Source organism: Carassius auratus, chromosome 13, assembly GCF_003368295.1.
Source record: "Carassius auratus strain Wakin chromosome 13, ASM336829v1, whole genome shotgun sequence".
NCBI classification, from domain to species: domain Eukaryota; kingdom Metazoa; phylum Chordata; class Actinopteri; order Cypriniformes; family Cyprinidae; genus Carassius; species Carassius auratus.
The window spans coordinates 17,110,705-17,131,439 of NC_039255.1; the positions used below are offsets into that span (position 1 = coordinate 17,110,705).

Here is a 20,735-nt window from a genome sequence, read left to right on the forward strand (position 1 = left end):
GCTGCTCTAAGTCTGCTCTAAATCACAAGAATATGGAAATAACTTTTAATGTACCTTCTGATCACACTGCACAAATGTATTTATATTTTGTCTTGTTTTTCAGTGCAAATGTCAAAAGATAATTCTGATCAATATACATTTACTTGAGAAGCCAAATTACACTATAGACAAGTCTTGTTTTCTGTTAAATTGATGAAAGTAAAGTGGGTTTGATTAAAAATTAACAGATTTGCTAATGGACTCAGAAAAATCTACTTAAATGTACTTGACAGACAGTTATTCTTGTAGAAGTATAAAACACTACCTTATTTTTTAGTAAATGTATTTATTTTGTATATGACGTAAATGTATCTTAATTTAAGAATGTTCATATATTTGAACTGGAAAACGGTACAAAAAACCTATGACACTGGGTCAAGAAACTATACAACTGATTTTATTATGCATCGTGAAAAAAGGAGTATTGAAAGAAATTAATGTTACAAATAATAACTAGACAATATATTCAACCTATGGGGGAATTCTGTCAAATTTACTTCAGACATTGCAATGTTTTATATTCAAGAAATGCATATACTGTTTAAAACAACTAAATGTACAGTTATAGCACCAGTTGTACAGCTATTTAGCCAGTTATTAGTTGGTTTATCCTCCTCCTTCTGTGTGTGTCTCTCATATCATCAGTGACTGCACAAACTCCCTGTAATGAAGAAAACAGGCATTTATTTTGCAGCCATTTTCTAATATTTTTCTGTAATTTAGTGATGTATGTCCAACATTAGCAACAAGCAAGTACTACTTAAAAGTAACTAATTATTTTTCTCTGTTAATTTTTATGGAAAATAAGGCCTTCTTATCTCTTAAGGAAATTAATTTGAACTCTTTAAATAATATTTAGATATTTTTCTGAACGTGACCTCACCTTATAATATTTGGCAAACCAGGGTCTTTATACAGCCCATTATGAAGGTATCCAAGCGATCCATCAAATCGTACTAGCTTAACACGCTCATCTGAGTTTTGGGCCTTTTTTGCAATTCTGTAGATCTGAGCCAAAAAAATGTAAAGTAAATAAAGGTATTTCTGAATTATTTGTCATAAGGTAAATTACGTTTCATACACACAAACCTCCTGAGCTGAGGTGAAGGGCACTAGATGGTCATCTTCAGCATGGAGAATCATGAGGGGAGTTCGAATTTTTTGCAAACTATCAAAAAAATAAATAAATAAAAAATATAGCAACAGATGAAAAGTTTACAATATATTTACATATTTAACATAACACTAGCTTAATATTACAATAATGTTTCTACTCATACTGTTAAATAATTACTTTATATTTTATATAAATTGTTTAAATATATAAAAACAAGTCACATACTTCTCATCAGTTGGAAGGTTCAAATCTTTGTTTTTCAGTGGATTGAACAAGAGGTACTGAATATATGGGAACTTCCTATAAAACTGGAGAAAATTTGAAAAATAGAGATATAAATAAGACTTACATGTACCAAACTGATTATTGGCCCATATTATTAATCTTGTGTGGTTTGTCCGTGTAAAATATTAATAACCTCAAATTTTACAGAATAAAAAATAAATTTAACCTAAAAATCCCAATTGTTTTGATTTTTAAAACGTAGTTTCCAAAAATAATGTACACCTAATAAAAACCTTAAAGAAAATACCTAAAACTCATTTGTCAGAAGCAATTTTTTTGACATGACCCTGAACGTTGCTTACCCAGGTAAAAGGGTGTTCAGTAAGTTTATTTGTTTCCATCCTTGCATTTAGGAATGCACCCTCAAGAATTATTCCATTAAACTCTTTTCCTGTCAAGAAATTTGCAGTTTTTTGATTAAGCCAAAATACAGGATAATAAAACAATAAAAAACACACAACACTCCCTCCTTAAAGTCAAGAAATTTATTGAAAGAAATATTAAAGCTCACTATACAGTGACAGCTCCTTTAATTAACAGTAAAGAGTGAGACAAGAACCACTAAGATAAACAAAAGCAGGCTTGTTTTAAAATCAGTCAGATTCTTACCTTGTTCTAGTAATTTAACTGCAGTGGTAGATGCAACGCTATCGAAAAAGAAACATACTGCAGTTAATGCATACTGAAAGTATTTTTTTATTTCCAATTGACAGTGTTTATCATTTCTAATATATTATGAGTAAACACAGCTAAAGTCAAAGGTAATAAAAAAGCAGATTCTACACACCCACTACCAAGCGAGTGACCCCACACACACACCAGGCTGTTTCCACTGCGTGCCTTAACCCAGTGGTACAAATATAAGACGTCAGTACACAGACCGGCCTCTGTAGGCTCACCAGTGGAGTCCCCAAAACCTGACATGTTTTAATGTATTTGAGTAAGCAATAGAGAAATCATATATCGAAGTGTGAAATGGGCTACAGTGAAGTCACAACATTTAACCCACCTCTGTAGTCCATCACCAAAACATGATATCCAACAGCACTCAAGACCTGTATGACCAAGACACTCCAGTCATTACTACTACTCTTGTTCTTAGTCTTTCTTCATAATGAAATAAGTAAATTTGCTCACATTTGCAATTCCAATTCGATGCAGTGCAGATCTGTTTATTATCAAAGGTACAAAAATGAATAATCATGTGAACATCAAGACATAAAGAAAAAAAGATTTTCAATATAATGCAAAATGTGTATACCTTTTTTCTATTCATTGGAGAACACGTTTTCAAAAATGAAAAATCACTGAAAATCAGTGAAAATTGTATTAACTGCAGTTCATATTTATTTTTTTTAAAGGTAAAGTGAAAAATAGTGTGGAGTTTAATGCACGAGTCAGATCACCGATATTGTATTGTCTATAGGTTAGCAGATCAAAGGAAAAACTAAATAAAATGACTAAACTAAGAATCAAAGTTTATGACTAAATAAAAAATCTCTTAAGATAATTAAAAGGTTTCCTGCCTGTTGCCCCCATTGCCATGGAGGTAGATGAAAATGGGCGATCCGTCCCCCAGAGCTTTCTCATACCAGTCCAGATCCTTCCCCTGCGCCTCCTTCCATCTATGTTCGGGTACAGTGTGCCTTGAAAACATTAAGAAAAGAATGCATTGAAATCTGGATTATTTGTAATTATCTTGTTTTATATTTTGGTGTGTGTATGATAAAACTGACCACACGCCCACCCTCACCCCCTGCTCAGGTGTGAGGTACATGTTTATAGTGTGATTGAGCCCTATATCTGATGGTCGGCTGAGGTCAATAGAGGCTGGAGAAATACAAATGAGTTTAGGAAGAATTCATAAACTATATACAGATGGCAACAACACATGAATATCTGGAACAAAATAGTTGCATACCAGAGAAGATATGCAGAAGAAATGGTATTGATGCAGAGAAGATGCAGAGAGAAAGTAGGAACATGTTAGTCCATCGCCACTGCGATCTGTAGAAAGAGGGACACGTACACAGAAACTGGATGTAAAACGTCAGATTTTTGACCCAGTGGTCTACAACCAAGATGATACATTCCAGACATTGCAATCTATGCGTTATAGTTCATGCTTTTGCCTTTGATTACAACTGGACTTTGTTGCTGCTGGAAGATGAAAATGTTGTGTAATGTCATGAATTCTTCATGAATTGCTTAAAGCTGCAGTAGGGAACTTTTGACGCTCTAGCGGTTAATAAACAGAACTGCTTGCGTCTTGCAGAAGAACATCGTAGCCGGAAATACTTCTCTCTGTTTATGTCTATGAAGAATCACAAAGGTACTGGGTTACTCCGCCGCGGTATCCCCGAAGCAATCTAAAATAGTCCGAATATAAACACTTATTATAGGTGCACCCTAGTGATTCAGGACAAGCCAAAAACACGGTTTGGAAAATGGATTCATGGTGTACTCGCTTATTACATACATTTTTCTACATTTTGAACACAAACAAAGTTACGGACCGCAGCTCTGATTGGTTATTTTTTAACGGGAGCGATGGAGTTTCTGCAAATGGCAATAGGACCACTGGGAGGAGCCAGAGGAGCTTGATTTTTTTCACAGATTATCTGTTTCATATTCTACTGTCAGGCAGGGGCGTAGCAAGCTTTTCAAAAGTGCGGGGGATGGATGTGATTTGTTTATAAACAATAAAAACAATGAATACAGTGGCAGAGGGGTACAAAATGCCGGGCTTAAAGTTCTCCGGCACTGTGCCGGATTTCCGGCTTGCAGCGTTTGGCTGGGGAAAAAAAATAATCCTACATTAAAAAAAATAAAAATAGAAAAGGGCAGTAAAAAAAAACACCCACATAAAGCGTTTTCTCTGGTGGTATAAATAATGTAACAATTTACTGTTTTTAAACATTCAAATTTATACAATTTTCTTTCATAGTTCTTCAACAGGTATCCAAACAATGTCATCATTTATCACTTTTTTCTCCTCAACAGGTAACGTTACAATCAAACACAACAGATATCCACAAAAGTATTTAGCTAATCAACAAACAATATCCCAATAATTGCATTAGTCTAAAAAACCAAATATAATACCGAAAACACTCGACATGTCAACAAAACTATAACAGAACATCTTCCCAAACACATATCAAGCTTATTTAAAAACCTCGAAAGCATAAACACTCATTTAAAGTACCTGGAAAAGGGAGACGTAAATAACCATAACAATAAGTCTCCGCCTCCTCAGCACGAGCTGACCAATAACACTCCAAGAGAGGCGGGACTTAAGGCAGAACAGCCAATCATGAGCCGGTCACACTCAAAGCCGGTGTCACGTACACCGAGAGGGAGGGGGGAAGAGGCAGCCGCATCGAGCGCAGACACAGAGCGGCAAGAGAAACGGAGGAGCGACTGTAGTAAGGCATTTGTGCAAAACTGCGGAAAACGTGCGGGGGTTGAACCTTCTCACCGGGAAATCCCCACGGGTGCGACGCCCCTGCTGTCAGGACATAATGACAGGTTTAATAAATATGTAAAAAATATATATTTTTTTTTTACAAAAGTTCCCTACAGCACCTTTAAATGAAACTTCATAGTTTATGCTCCTAATATCACATTCTAAAGGTCCTTCTCTTTTTTTACCAATTACATTTTAGCCTTATTCAGGGCTAAATAAAACATCACAGTTAAACATTGCCTGAATTGTTAAAGTTATGCAGCGGTCTAGCCAAAAAAAAAAAAAAAAAAAAAAAAAAGGACCGGACCGGCCTATACTGTATTACTTTTAAAGAAGTCAGTACAAAATGTCACTTGCCTTGCATGCACGTTTAAATCCTTAGGTTTCTGACCAGATTGTTGCAATCTTCCTGCAGACAGAAATTTCCTTTCAGATTTATTGATTCTTTTCTTCATTCTGAAGAGCAAGAGACACTCTTTCTATTTACTTTACTCATAACATTGGCAATAATTGACAAACAAACCATGCAATTCATGGAAGTGAATAGGTGCAAAGAGCAAAGAGCATGGGCAGGGCTTATGTACACACATTTTGAAGATTTTTTTTTCCACTCTAGATTTTGCTACATCATTTTGGTGTGATTTATGAATATACACTGCTCCTGATATGCTTTAATGCAATTATTATTATTATTTTTTTTTTTACTTTGCATAGGTTGAAATAATTTTTAATAAGTTAAGTGTTTTATGTAGAAAGACATGTTCTATAGTTAGGCTAGATTTATGGCACAGTTGTAGCATACATTACCACACATTTAATTTTTAAAGTTCAAAATTCTCAGAAAGAAAAAAACAATATTACAATGGCATTATTCATATTCAAGATTCATTTTCATACAAAGCACTCTACTCAGAAAAGGTTTAGTTGGATCACGTAGGCAGATTTATCAAGTGTTTATTAATACTCTGTCTCCAATGGCCAAGGAGAACTTTCTTTCTTTCTGAAGATTTTGCAAGCCTCTTGTTGGATCTTTTACACCTATACACATTTTCAATGACCGTCAATGTTCTTTAATTTTTACAATAAAATTTGCTTTTAGAAAGGAGTCAAATAGTATACCTTTAATATATTCACAAATACATGCATATTGAATTAATTTCAAATTAAAGTTGTAATATGTATTTAATTAAAAGGTTTATTTAGAAATATAGAATGTTTAGGAGCACATTTTTTTTGCATATTGATGAGTCATTTGAGAAAAAAAAAAAGAAAAAACATGAAGATGAGGATGAACCTTTATATAAAAAAAAAAATTGATGAGTTGTTTAATCACTTCACGCTGATTATGTCTCTGAGGAAACAAACCACTATTCAGTCATAAAATGGGTGATAGTTTCATGTCTGTCAGAGATACACTGCCAGTGGCAACATTGTGATTACATTGACAATACAATTATTAATTGTACAACAGTTCCAACATCAATTATATGAAACTGTAAATCCTGTAAATCCTCCTCCTTCTTCTGTGTGTGTCTCTCATGTCATCAGTGACTCCACAAACTCCCTGTAATGAATAAAATATACATTTATTTTGCTGCAATTCAATATTAGCAACAAATATTCAGATGAATAAAAAATTTTCAGAGTAACATCACCTTATGATATTTGGCAACCCAGAGTCTTTATACAGCCCATTATGAAGGTATCCAAGCGATCCATCAAATGTTACCAGTTTGACTCGCTTATCCGAGTTCTGGGCCTTTTTTGCAGTTCTGTAGATCTTTGCAAATAAATTGTAATTCAAAGTAAAAATGTATTTCCAAACAATTTTTTATGAGATAACATATGTTTCATGTACACACAAACCTCTTGAGCTATGGCAATGGGAATTAGATGGTCATCTTCAGAATGCAGAATCATGAGGGGAGTTTGAAGTTTCTGCAAACTATCAACAAAAAAAGGGAAGGGTGTAAGAGATTAAAAGTTCTATAGCATTTACATATTTAAAATAATATTACTGGCATAATTTAGTGAAACAATATCACATACTTCTCATCAGTTGGAAAGACTAAAATGTTGTTTTTAAGTGGATTGAAAAGGTAGAACTGAATGTATGGGAATTTCCAATAAAACTGGGGAAAATGAAAAGAGGTACAAATAAGACTTACATGCACCAAACAATGATTAATGAACCATAATGTTAAAATTGCAAAGATCTTGAATGTTACTTACCCATGTAAAAGGGTGTTCCATCCGTTGATCTCTTGCCACCCGTCCAGTTAGGAATGCACCCTCAAGTATAATTCCATCAAACTGTTTTCCTGTCAAGAGATGTGCAGTTTCCGCAACAAGAAAAAATACAGAATAAAGAAAGTGTAGCATTCTTCCATTACAGTAAAGAGATTTATGGTCAAACATAAAAATATGTGAAGCTTTCTATGCAATAAAATGACAAATCCTAAAGTCAAACTTAAAGAGTGAGAGAATAACAAGGAAGAGCCACTGAGACAAACAAGAGCATGCTTCTTTTTAAATCGCTAGAATTTTTACCTTGCTCCAGTAATTTCACTGCAGTGTTAGTCGTAACACTATTGAAAAAAGAAACTTAAAACTGTAGAAAATACATATATACATATGATAATATATATCATTTATTATGTTTTTTTGTTGCTGTTTCTAAAACATTTGTAGTAAACATAGGAAAAGTCAATAAAAAAGGTGATTCTACACACCCACTACCAAGCGAGTGACCCCACACACACACCAGGCTGTTTCCACTGCGTGCCTTAACCCAGTGGTACAAGTACACAGCATCAGTAGTCAGACCGGCCTCTGTAGGCTCACCAGTGGAGTCCCCAAAACCTGATGAGTTCAAATATATTTGAGTAAGCAATAGAGAAATCATATATCAAAGTGTGAAATGGGCTACAGTGAAGTCAGAACATTTGACCCACCTCTGTAGTCCATCACCAAAACATGATATCCAACAGCACTCAAGACCTGTATGACCAAGACACTCCAGTCATTACTACTACTCTTGTTCTTAGTCTTTCTTCATAATGAAATAAGTGAGTTTGCTCACATTTGCAATTCCAATTCGATGGGGTGCAGATCTGTTTATCAAAGGTACAAAATTGAATAGTCATGTGAACATCAAGAGAAAAATAAACAAGTACATAAAAACAAAGCATGTATTTTCAATATAATGCAAAATGTATTATTTATTTAGAGGAAAAGAACATTTTAAATGGGATATCAAACAAGAAAAATCACAGATGAACTGAAAGTTGTATTTGGCTAGTCAATATATGGTAAACTTATTAAGGTTAACAAACTGATTATAACATGGCAGTGTATGTTTGATGGTTTATTTATTTTTAAATTTTAATTAATTGTACTTGGATTTTTTATTTAAAGGAGACATATTATGCCCCTTTCTACAATATGTAATATAAGTCTCAGATGTCCCCAGAAGTGTGTCTGTGACTATTCAGCTCAAATATATGGAAGCAGTTTAGTCTCAAATATAATGCACGCAAAAAACACGATTCACACATGCATAGACAATTTCACATGCATGAAACCTAATTCACGTACACACACAAAAAAGTTCACGTGCGTGAAAAAAAAAATATATTCACAAAAAGCAATTCACATGCGCAAAATAAAATTTATAAAATATGTTTCACAAATGCAAAAAACAATTTGTAGATATACAACTGTGCACAAAAACCTTTGAATGTTTAAAATATACGAGTGTCTGAATGTACAAATCGTCATTTACTACGAATCCACTGGAATTTGAGTGTGTGTGTTTTTGAGACTTTTCTGGCAGAGCTCTCTTCCCACGTGGGTCTGTCATTCTCTTTAGCCAATCAGATGCGAGCTTACCATTCAACCAATCATATCATAAGCCACTGAGTGCATTCTAGGAGCACGATTCTGCGGCACATTTTGCGCAATATGGATTAATTAGAACGGAAATTAAGCCTTTACATCAGTAATCCAGCATGGCCAATGAAGAAAAGGAAGCATGGGCACGTGGGAAGAGAGCTCTGCCAGGAAAGTCTCAAAAACACACACACACAAATCCGAGTGGATTCGTAGTAAATAACGATTTGTACATTCAGACACTCGTATATTTTAAACATTCAAAGGTTTTTGTGCACAGTTGTATATCTACAAATTGTTTTTTGCATTTGTGAAATGTATTTTATAAATATATAATTTTATTTTGCGTATGTGAATTGCTTTTTGTGAAAAATTTTTTTTCATGCACGTGAATTTTTTTTTGTGTGTACGTGAATTAGGTTTCATGCATGTGAAATTGTCTACGCATGTGTGAATCGTGTTTTTTGCGTGAATTATATTTGAGACTAAACTGCTTCTATACAAATACCCCATGGATTATTTATTATATCATTTTGAAAATGCCTATTTTGAGAAGCAGCAGAAACACGCTGTTTTCGTGCATATATCTTTAAATGCAAATGACCTGCTGCTCCCTTTCCAGCTCTTAGGTCAAATACTTTGATAAAAAAATAAAAAAATAAAATCACTTAAAATCACGTTATCACTTGCGAAAACAAGAACGGCAGTGAGATTTTCACAATATTTCAGGTGAGGTTGCAAAAGAACTGAATGTGGACATTTATTGATAAGCTGCATTTGCCCATCCCAGTTTTTACTAAGGTAAAGTGCAAAGCAGTGTGAAGTTCAATGCACAAGTCAGATGACTGAACTCTGTGCAAAGATATTATGCAGGTTATTATTAACCTTAGTCAGGTTAGACACAATAATACATTTAAATGATGAAAATGAGGCTGTAAAGGATAGACAATCTTACGGTCTTCAAAATGGCAAATTCTGTGTAAAGGTCCTACATAACATAATTAACACAACTAAGAACTTTTAAAATCTATTACATGAACTTATTGTCTACTTTTCTTCCATACAGCCTAATTTTAATTCCTGCCAAATATTAAATATGGTGCTATCCTGACGAAGGTTTATAGGTTAGCAGATCAAACGCACACAGATGTAATCTTTAGTGAACAAAGAATAAGATAAAAATTGTTCTTTAAAAGTTTTAAGGTGATGAAAAGGTTTCCTGCCTGTTGCCCCCATTGCCATGGAGGTAAATGAAAATGGGCGATCCGTCCCCCAGAGCTTTCTCATACCAGTCCAGATCCTTTCCCTGCGCCTCCTTCCATCTATGTTCGGGTACAGTGTGCCTTGAAAACATTAAAAAAAGAATGCATTGAAATCTGGATTATTTGTAATTATCTTGTTTTATATTTTGGTGTGTGTATGTTAAAACTGACCACACGCCCACCCTCACCCCCTGTTCAGGTGTGAGGTACATGTTTATAGTGTGATTGAGCCCTATATCTGATGGTCGGCTGAGGTCAATAGAGGCTGGAGAAATACAAATGAGTTTAGGAAGAATTCATAAACTATAGACAGATAATAACAACACATGAATATCTGGAACAAAATAGTTGAATACCAGAGAAGATATGCAGAAGAAATGGTATTGATGCAGAGAAGATGCAGAGAGAAAGTAGGAACATGTTAGTCCACGTCCATTGCCATTGCGATCTGTAGAAAGAGGGACATGTACACAGAAACTGGATGTAAAACATCAGATTTTTGACCCAGTGGTTTACAGCTAAGATGTGGCTATACAGGTGCTGGTCATATAATTAGAATATCATCAAAAGGTTGATTTAATGAACTAATTTCATTCAAAAATTTTAACTTGTAACCGATAACCGAACCCTGGAGAGGACTGTGGAAAAAAAACCCATTAAAAAATGTGGGGGAGATCCACAAAGAGTGGACTGCAGCTGGAGTCAGTGCTTCAAGAACCACTATGCACAGATGTATGCAAGACATGGGTTTCAGCTGTCGCATTCCTTGAGTCAATCCACTCTTGAACAACAGAATGGACTTCTGCTGAGTGGTTCAAAGTTCTCTGATGAAAGTAATTTTGCATTTCCTTTGGAAATCAGGGTCCCAGAGTCAGGAGGAAGAGAGGAGAGGCACACAATCCACGTTGCTTGAGATCCATTGTAAAGTAATTGATGGTTTGGGGTGCCATGTCATCTGCTGGGGTTGGTCCACTGTGTTTTCTGAGGTCCAAGGTCAACACAGCGGTACACCAGGAAGTTTTGGAGCACTTCATTCTTCCTACTCATGACCAACTTTATGGAGATGCAGATTTCTTTTTCCAACAGGACTTGGCACCTGCACACAGTGCCAAAGCTACCAGTTCCTGGTTTAAAGACCATGGTATCCCTGTTCTTAATCGGGCAGCAAACGCGCCTGACCTTAACCCCATAGAATATCTGTGGGGTATTGTGAAGAGGAAGATGCAATATGCCAGACCCAAGAATGCAGTAGAGCTGAAGGCCACTATCAGTGCAACCTGGGCTCTCATAACACCTGACTCCATGCCATGCCGCATTGCTGCAGTAATTCAGGCAAAAGGAGCCCCAAGTATTGAGTGCTGTACATGCTCATACTTTTCATGTTCATAGTTTTTAGTTGGCCAAGATTTCAAAAAATCCTTTCTTTTTATTGGTCTTAAATAATTTTCACATTTTCTGAGATACTGAATTTGGGATTTTTGGGGAATTAGTCAAATAATCTTTTGATGAAATTCTAATTATATGACCAGCACCTGTATATTCAAGACATTTCAATCTATGTGTTATAGTTCATGCTTTTGCCTTTTGATTACAACTGGACATTGTTGCAGCTGGAAGATGAAAATCCTAGTATTTTTTTTTTCAACTGCATATTTAAATCTTCATACTGTCCCAACCAACTTACATTTGAGCCCTGACATTGATATGTCCTTAGATTGTTACTTTTAGTTTTATGTAAAAAAGTCAGTACAGCAAATTTCACTTGCCTTGCATGCACGTTTAAATCCTTGGGTTTCTGACCGGATTGTTGCAATCTTCCTGCAGACGTATCTCTTTTTTCAGATTGAATTATTTTTCGCTTCATTTTGAAGAGCACAGAACACTCTCTGACACTCTCTATACAGCTTTGGCAATAATTAAAAAACAAACAAACAGTGAAACTCACGGAAGTGGACAAAGAGCAAAGAACACGGACTGGGCATGGAAAATTCCTGCTTCGACATATTAGAAAACATTAGGGAAAAAACATCAAGATGAACTTTTATTATATATTTTAAGAGTTTGAGGACTTTAACTACATCACTTCCTACAGCTGACGTAGCTGACAAAATAAACCACCATTCAGTCGTGAAATGGGTGATGGTTTGATGCCTGTCAGAGAAACACAGTAAGTTTGAACAGTTTTCTAAGCAGTTTCTGTAGGTAAACATTTCTAGTTTAATCGCTGGTCATTTGGGGAACTAGCAGCCCAGATCATTTACACAGACGGGTTTGCGCGCTAAATTCAATTTGACTTTCTGATTCTACAGAGATAGTTTTGATTGCTGACACACACACACACACACACACACACACACACACACACACACACACACACACACACACACACACACACACACACACACACACACACACACACACACACGACACACACTTATATATAATATTTTAAAATAATCACATTGAGAGGTTTTACTGTCCCAGGTTCCTTTATTTGTTATTGTCATTTAACTTAGTTTGTTTTCACTCGTTGTTTTTCCACACAAAGATGCTTCGAAGGACATGAACAGCAAAGGTGTAACGTTATACAGAACCAGCGACAGAAGATGACTAACAGTGTTGAAAACATACTCATGTGTGTCAGACTATTGCTCTTTAACCACAGAACATTTTAAGTTTGTGTAAAAAAAATAGTCCTTTTTTTGAATCATATAGAAATACAGTATTCAAATTTTCATATTCTCCCTGAATGCTGGATGAAATAAAACTGCTTTCTTTGATAGACGATAGGCATTCAAAGAGATGACAGTGAGGAGTTAGAGGAAAGTGACCAAGAGTGCGGCCAAACCTAAAGAGCCAAAGCCAAAAGAACCCAAACCTAAAGCAGAGAGGAAGCCGAGAGCTGAACAAGTCTCTAAAGTGAAGAAGGAAAAGACTAAAAAAGAGCGACAAACCGAGGAGTCACAGCAGCATGTGACGGTCAAAGAAGAGACAAGTCGTTATTAGATTTCCACTGTGGCATATTGCAATTCTTGTTTTTCTAAATGACCTTTTATTCAATGATCCATCCTGACTGACATCAGCAGAAATCAGTTTAATTTCAACATTTTGCTTCATTTTAGAGGTTGTCCATTAACTTGAGCAGTCATAAAGGAGCTGTCCCAGGAGATATGCCTGATGAGTGTCCATCATCCAGTCAGCTTTCCCCAAGGTGAAAAAAGAGGAGCCATTATGGTGCGCTATAGAAAGGAGCTCATCAACCATATGGATGCTGATGCTGTTTGAGATGTGCAGCTGACTCTTGAAGAGTTACGGTAAGACACTGGAAGGGCACAATGAAAAAAGGAGAAAACAAAGGAAATTATTTTTCATTTAAAATTGATCTACTATTTAGCGCTCACTTTATGTTTTAAGTAACAGGCTTTAGTTGATATAGTTGCATATTTAACTTGGATATTTTTATATTCAAAGGAACAGAATAAGTTGTTGTTGCACAAAGCTTTTATTTAATAATTTTATAGAAACAGCTTGGATCGATTTTATTTGGATCGTACGTCATGACTGGTTCCCTGCAATTACTTCAAAATGCTTTTAGTAGATGGATATCTCCAGTGGCAAAAAAAGGCATCCTTATATTTTCATGTGACTATAATTTAGCTTCAATTACCTTAATTAGTCTGCTGAAACCAAATGTGACCTGTAGATGGCAGCAGAGATCAGGTTTTGAATGTTATTGTCTGGTGATTCTGCATTCCTCAATACAGCCCAACACCAAAGGTATCAGCCTTCTGCATACTTACAGCAGCCAGCCTGTTGTTACGACCCCATGGTTCACAACTCAACCAGAATGTACATTCAATTAACACTGATGCTTTCTGAAACTGATCAATGGTCCCAACATCATCACTTCCATGTATTATTTTAATATGAGTTGTTTACATTTTTATCTTTGCTGCCTGAATTACTGAACAAAATAAAAAGATTGATAAAAGACATTGAGTCAATAGAGGGCAGCAAAGTACTTTAGGATTTTTGTGTTGTTTTCTGCTTACCTATGGACCGTTGACATTAACATATAAAGGCAGTGATTTAAGTAACATTGTGACTTTTTTTCTAGGCATTTCTCTCATTTATGTACATTATTATGCATGAGGTTTAAATATTATCGTATATTAAATGTGGGATTTGTACTACTAAACAATCTGGGGACAAAATTGCAAATATTCCATCAAAAAACTGCAGTCCTCATAAGTTAATGCAGGGCCACTGATGAGTGTGAATGTTGGTATGATTTCAGCTGTCTGTAGGGTTGTCGACCCTGGATAAGGTGGCCACTGGTGTGAAGGAGATCCTGGCAGATTTGATAGCAAAGGACAAAGAGACACTAACTTATGTCCAGTCATGGTGAGACACTGATTACTTGAGCAAACTCATTATTTTATTATCTTAATTAATTATTTTTCTGTTAGCTATTAGTCTGTTTGTCTCACTCTATTCTTATTATTTGGATCTCCCCATACATTTTCTAGCCTGTCAGGCACAAATATAAGTGTGTGTTTGTCTCTGCATGTATGTTTGTTCTCAGGTGTAACAGGAGTGCGGTGGCCATTCACTCGTCAGTGTCTAAAACAGCAGCTGCAGCAGGACAATCAGAAGAGCAAACCAAAGGACATCGCCAATCCAGTCTGTGTACTGACTTCACCTGCGATGTTCAGCGCATCCAGCAATATCAGGTATGGTCAGGTCTTTATGTTGTCATTCCAGATTTGCTCTAAAGACAGGATACTTTCAGATCTGTAAACTTTTTTTTTTATAGAAGTTTGGGATATCATTTGCAGTCATAGGCCTGTTTTTGTTCTTGTTTTCTGATATTGCATATTCCACAGAAGACTTTTCCACAATGAGAAGTTAAAACTACTTTTCATTCCCAGATGAAATAATAATTAAAAAGTTTTTATATAAATATATATAATTATTTTTATAAATATTGGATCAGAGAACAGCAAATGATTGGGATAAGAATCTGGAAATTGTGAGCGTGATTCATATTCTTTAGCTGGTTATTAAATCTGATGGCACATATCACTGTTTCCTGGTCCAAGCACTCCTTTAGGTCCCTAAAGCAAATAAGGTGGTAGTATCAGTATTATTTATTATAATTATTAATATTTTGTATTAGCTTTTATTTAATATTTTTAGTTTTCTTTCTAATTTTTGTTTGTTATAGTATTTTTGTTATTTGCTTTTTATTAGGGTATATATATATATATACACATCACTTGTGAGAGTGTATTAAGGACAGATGTGTGTGTGTATGTTTCTGTATAGTTTTTTTTTTGTACTTTAACTTATTTCAATTGACCAAGGCAACACATTTTAAAGTTTTACATCTAATATGTATATTATTCCAGCTTTATTAAAAAACAAAACAAACAAAAACAAAACAGAATACATTTTTAGTAATTTGAATCATTAAAATATTGATGTCCAGGACTTGAAATGCATGACTACTCATTATGCATTAACTACAAGTCGAATATTTTGGACAACCTTGTCTAAAGTACTTTTTTTTTTTTTGTTATCTTAAAAACCTTAAAATCCTAAAAACTGAATTTTTGAATACTTGTGTTATTTAGTTTTGATGACTGATGGATTATTGTAAAATAGTACGAAAGTCATAATAAACCGTGAGCAGGTGTGTCCAAACCTTTGACAGCTATTGACACACTCAGACACAATCCACCACTCCACACACACACAGTTTTGCACCATATACACAGGTCCTCGTGCCACTCTTTAAAGCTCATCTGTCAGTGCTGTTTAACTGTTTGTGTTTGTGTCAAGGGTGTCCCCTTCCCCCTCTCTCACTTCATGGCTACCCGTTTACTCACTCAGATTTGGTTGTGGGCCACGTGTCACAGTGACTCTGTCATCCTTTCCTCCCTCTATTCATCGCTCTCCCCTGTTCCCTGTCCCCCAGTCATTCCCGATCTCCCCCTCTTAACATATGTGACACGTCCCCATCCACGTGCCTGTGGATTAAAGGCTAGGATTGACAGACACTGCTTCATGATGACAGCCGCTCATGGGCTCTGTGAGAAAGGAGGGGGAAAGGGAGGCGAGGGAGAGAGACAAAGAGCGAAAGACGGGCCGAATGAGTGAGTGAATGAGTGTCGTGAGATCTCCTGTGAAGCACACAGTTTACCCGTTGTTAATCTGCTGACGTGGATTGTCAGTGAGTGTTAATTTTTAGTTTGCCGTGACCTGTGAGCTGTCACACTCCGGCTAAAATGAACCTTTTCATGGTTTTCCTAGAGAAGAGTATGGAATGTATTTTGACAGGAGGCATGTGTATGCAGACATACTTGCTTGTTTAATTTAACACATTACTTGTGAGAGTGTATTAAGGACAGATGTGTGTGTGTGTGTGTGTTGGGGGGTTAAGGGTGTGCTCGTATTGTAAGGGTGAACCGATTGGTCTTAGTGACTCCATCATTAACAGAGGTTGCATTTATGCAGTATGTGTAAATTAGGCAGAAAGTTAATTATCAAACTGTTTACATTATTGGTTTAACCAGCTGTTGTAAAATTTCTTCCTACATTCCTTTAATGTGTTTTTATTATTCCTCAAAACAAATAAACTCTTCTGGTGTTCTTTTACTTCTGTGGCTGCTTGACTTTATTTTTGAACATTTAGAATATTGTTTCAACCAAGAGGCCTACTTTTGAAAGCTTTCAGGGGCTGTATCTGGCTTATTTGTGGCATGAGGTTTCTTAATCTGATTCCGTCTCAACTGAGGTCCTGTCTTTATTTGATTCTGTGTAATACTGGTTTTATTAAAGGTTTTTTATTGTTATTATTTTTTTTTTTTACATGTTCAAAACCAAATTTAAAATTCAAATTAAAAATTAAAAGTCATACATGTTCCAAAAACATGTACAAATGAAAATGAGTGTTGTTATTTTTGTTTTGTCTTTGTCATATTTATGCTGTAAACATACATTTCAAGTGTCAAAATTCACAAAAGTTTTAGTTTTTTAAAAGTTCATTAAAAGACAAATACAAATGGAATTGACTGCTTTTTTCCTCTAGCACACTCAATAAAAAGTGCAAAAATCTACCAAATCTTATCAGTTTGTAACAAATTAAATGTGCTTTTGCTTTCTGCTTGTTTATTTGAGCTTATGATAGATTGACTACAATGTAATCGGTGCTAAACATCAAAAGTTTTTTTTTTTCTTTTTTATAAAACAAAGCTGCCCTTGCTAAAAGAGATTGTATTTATTTTGTATGGACAATGACCATTGATGAATTCTGAGCCCCAAGTTGTGTATGTTTGTTTTTCTGTACATGCAAAAAATAGGAAGTGCAAAATTCATCTAATCTTTCTGTTTTTGTAGAGGCCATCCTCTATTGCTCTGTTCTACGGCAGTGGAGAAACTTTATTTGGAGAAAAAATATTGAATCGGAATAGCTCAGTCTTTAAAATAATATTCATTTCTGTCTCTTCAGTTCCTCACATTTTTCCAATTATGATTTCATTGTTATTGAGGAAAATGATATGTTGAATATTTAGACTAAACTTTTCCCTCTCCTTTATTTTTTTTAAATGTCATGTCCTGGACTGTTGAGTCTGAAATATGACACTAAACTTGTATCCGTGAAAAAAATCTGTGAAATATTGCAGATCTTGCTTGTTAAATTTAATCTTTATTTTTAACCACTTTCTCTCTTTTTCCAATTTATCAGCCTTTAATGCACTGTGTGTGACAAACATAATTGTAATACTGGCCGTGTGATGGCAAGCAGAAGTGAATTTTCTTATATATCATGTTTTTGACAACTGTTTATTGGTAGAAATTTTGTCCTCCATTAATCTACAAAGCTATGCTTGCATGTATTTTTTTTAGGATGTTTGTGTTTCCTCTCAATGGTAATTTTTCTCATGACATGATTCAGACCAGTTTAATGTATGCATTAAAAGATATGCATAACTACACAAGGCCAAGTTGGAAATGACACAGGGCATGGAGAAAGCTTTGATATCTGTTTTGACATTTCCCTCATCTCATGCAAAACTTCCAATGTGATAAACATTGCATGAAAAAACCCAAGTAAACCGCTGCCTTTGGGTGTTGAAATGCCAAAGTATGGAAATCTAATTATCATCATATTTCTGGCTACATTAATTTACATCTTAATTGGGCCATTAGCTGTTGAGCGGTGCAAAGGGGCGGTTGCTGTTCTGTGGTGGGGTGGGTGTTTTGTGTAGGGGGTTGCTGGTATTTGTCATCTCGGTTCTTCCGCTTGGAGTCCAAATTGATGGGTCATCTTTTCCCTCTTGTTTCCTTACAAAAGGTTTTCCTCAGAAAAGGTCAGATACTTAAAATTATTTGATACACAGAATGTCTCTTTCCCTTAGAGGGCCAGTAAGGGAGAAGAAGTTAGAGAGGCATGGAGCTTTTGGTGCGACATGAGTGCATCTCATGGTGTGCGCGGACTAGTTTTAGGAGAGAATGGGAGGGGTCGTACCGACGGTGCGCTACCGTGCCTTGCCTTGTGTCGGCTGTCTTTACAGGTTACTCTCTTGTTTCAGACGTTAGCTTTTAACCGTGGGGAGAATCTGAAGATTCTGACAGTGAAGGTCAACATCCCTGACTGGGTGAAGAAGGACTTCTGTAGGTGGTGTGTCAGTGTCAGGTCAGCACACACCCACAATGCCCACTCATGTACTACACCACATCTTCTGCCTCTCTACCTCCTGGTCTGGCCCAGTGCTGTTGCCTGTTTAATGGGCAAGGAGTTGGCAACTGACTTTTAAACTGGCAGACATTGATAAGCCACACTTTTTGAAATTGATGTAGCTCCTTCAATTATGCCTCACACCCCATTTCTTAAAGGGCTAGTTCACCCAAAAATGACAATTCTGCCATTAATTCCTCACCCTCATGTCGTTCAAGACATAAATTCATCTTTGGAACACAAACTAAAGGGTTACTCCACCACAAAATGAAAATGTTGTCATTAATCACTTACCCCCATGTCGTTCCAAACCTGTAAAAGCTGTGTTCGTCAGCTCAAGACCCCGATGAGGATGACGGGCATGCAAAAGAAGCTTCTCTGAGATGGTTTTTGATAGTTTGTGCAGAAATTATTTGGTTATTTATAATTTATAATTTTGTTCAGTGTATGTAAGCCTACTTTAAGGCTAGAGCACACTCACTAATTTCAGAAGCACCTTCAGTGATTTAATTCAGTCAATTTAAAAATGGATTATGGTAAATTTAATTTGATGTTTTGAAAACTTTGTAATCACCAAATACAGACTAATCTTGAAAAGGATGAACATAGTCTTAATTTTTGACTTTTAATGTGCAGTAATTATCTTTAGTTTAGTGCAGCATATTTTGATGAAGGAGAGTGTCTGAGTGGCAGGTGTGATGTGAATGCTTGTTATGCCCTCTCGGTGGGAGGAGTGGCACGCTGTGCCCTGTGTGTGCCCTGCGTCCAGGCGACTTATCGGCCTTGCGGGTGTGTGTCAGGTAGCATTGCCATGTTTTGCCCTCTGCCCTGCAGCTGCACCACATGCAGACCCAGCTTGACTGTGACAGGTCTGTGTGTGTGGAGTCACATGACCTGCCGGGCTCCTGAGGTGTCTTTTGCTATTAGAGTACCTCTCTCAGTCTGACAGAAAATGGCAGCCGTATTGTCTGAGAGGAGAGTGGAACAAGGTGGAGACGATGAGTGCAGAAAAATTGGAGAGGAAAAAAAAAGTCTGCAATACCTTCTTGATGATAACATATTGGTAAGATGATGTCCACATAAAATCTAGTCACATACGTCCTCTGCTGTCCTGACATATCGTCTTCCTTTTTTTCTGTCCTCAGGTCAGATTTTGCACACAGATGTGGTATATCTCCATGCATGGTGCTGCTAAACACAAAGAAGCAGAAAACATGCGCCATCCTATGTTCAAACACAGGTATGGCACTCATAATGATAACAGTTTTCTTATTAAGGCTGCATTTTTTTTATCATTATTATTATTAAAATCCAATAAAAACGTAATATTTTAAAATATTGTAACAATTTAAAAAACTTTTTTTTCCCATTTAATTATAGTTTAAAATGAAATGTATTCCTGTGATGGCAGACCTGAATTTTGAACTGTTTCAGCTATCAATGTTTGTGCTGCTTATTATTTTTGGGGATACGCTACAGTTCAAAAGTGATTACTTTTATTTAGCAAGGACACCCTACATTTTTTTGTTATTTTTTAAATAGGAATCCTTTTTTTTTATGATTTAATGATATTTCTCATTATTTTTTTATAGTTTTTTTTAAAAATTGAAATAAATGCAGTCTTGGTGAGCATAAGAGACTGAATTATCTGAAAAAAAAAACTTAATTATTTTAACTTGTGACCTGTGTTGTGCATAAATTTAGATAACTTAAAAAAATATATAACAGCTGTCAAACTATTGTCATAGGAAACTGCAAAGCATGCAGGGAGACTGAGGCCTTCTTTACACATCTGATTAAACAGAGCTTCTTCAAGCCCCTCAATGTGTCCTATTGATATGACATTTTCCATTTTTTTTAAATACAGAGCAGATCAGTAGACAGCACAGCAGATAGTGTTCCTCTGAGAGTTGCTTTGCAGTTATTGGC

The 20,735-nt window shown here is 35.7% G+C and overlaps 2 protein-coding genes and 1 long non-coding RNA gene across 5 annotated transcripts; 1 reads left to right on the plus strand and 2 right to left on the minus strand.

Annotated features, from left to right (window-relative positions):
* Positions 1 to 414: 414 nt before the first annotated feature.
* On the minus strand, positions 415 to 5,804 carry LOC113112892 (monoacylglycerol lipase ABHD12-like). Its single transcript, XM_026278808.1, has 13 exons — positions 5,268 to 5,804; positions 3,363 to 3,448; positions 3,178 to 3,271; positions 2,968 to 3,087; positions 2,579 to 2,609; positions 2,451 to 2,496; positions 2,229 to 2,358; positions 2,051 to 2,088; positions 1,744 to 1,832; positions 1,382 to 1,464; positions 1,129 to 1,207; positions 923 to 1,047; positions 415 to 700 (listed from the first exon to the last, which is right to left on the minus strand). Exons 1-13 carry the CDS (start codon positions 5,363 to 5,365, stop codon positions 673 to 675), a joined length of 1,047 nt encoding a protein of 348 aa, XP_026134593.1. The 5' UTR covers positions 5,366 to 5,804; the 3' UTR covers positions 415 to 672.
* Positions 5,805 to 6,187: 383 nt separating this feature from the next.
* On the minus strand, positions 6,188 to 12,058 carry LOC113112891 (monoacylglycerol lipase ABHD12-like). Its single transcript, XM_026278807.1, has 13 exons — positions 11,830 to 12,058; positions 10,420 to 10,511; positions 10,235 to 10,328; positions 10,025 to 10,144; positions 7,993 to 8,023; positions 7,865 to 7,910; positions 7,643 to 7,772; positions 7,461 to 7,498; positions 7,143 to 7,231; positions 6,960 to 7,042; positions 6,777 to 6,855; positions 6,566 to 6,690; positions 6,188 to 6,474 (listed from the first exon to the last, which is right to left on the minus strand). Exons 1-13 carry the CDS (start codon positions 11,925 to 11,927, stop codon positions 6,447 to 6,449), a joined length of 1,053 nt encoding a protein of 350 aa, XP_026134592.1. The 5' UTR covers positions 11,928 to 12,058; the 3' UTR covers positions 6,188 to 6,446.
* Positions 12,059 to 12,120: 62 nt separating this feature from the next.
* Positions 12,121 to 16,704, plus strand: LOC113112893 (uncharacterized). Of its 3 annotated transcripts, XR_003293509.1 has the most exons (5): positions 12,121 to 12,230; positions 12,847 to 13,058; positions 13,186 to 13,377; positions 14,361 to 14,467; positions 14,649 to 16,704. It is a non-coding gene; the product is annotated as an uncharacterized LOC113112893 (long non-coding RNA). The 3 variants fall into 3 exon arrangements; XR_003293508.1 differs by having other exon boundaries at positions 12,847 to 13,377; XR_003293510.1 differs by lacking the exon at positions 12,847 to 13,058.
* Positions 16,705 to 20,735: the final 4,031 nt, after the last annotated feature.

Coding starts and splice junctions, on each gene's coding strand:
- LOC113112892 (XM_026278808.1), bottom strand. CDS start 5,365: ATGAAGAAAAGAATCAATAAATCTGAAAGGAAATTTCTGTCTGCAGGA. Junction 3,088..3,177: donor GGGGTGAGGGTGGGCGTGTG/GTCAGTTTTATC, acceptor AATGTTTTCAAG/GCACACTGTACCCGAACATA. Junction 2,610..2,967: donor CATGGCAATGGGGGCAACAG/GCAGGAAACCTT, acceptor GATAATAAACAG/ATCTGCACTGCATCGAATTG.
- LOC113112891 (XM_026278807.1), bottom strand. CDS start 11,927: ATGAAGCGAAAAATAATTCAATCTGAAAAAAGAGATACGTCTGCAGGA. Junction 6,856..6,959: donor GTCTTTCCAACTGATGAGAA/GTATGTGATATT, acceptor TTTTGTTGATAG/TTTGCAGAAACTTCAAACTC. Junction 6,475..6,565: donor GGGTTGCCAAATATCATAAG/GTGATGTTACTC, acceptor TATTCATTACAG/GGAGTTTGTGGAGTCACTGA.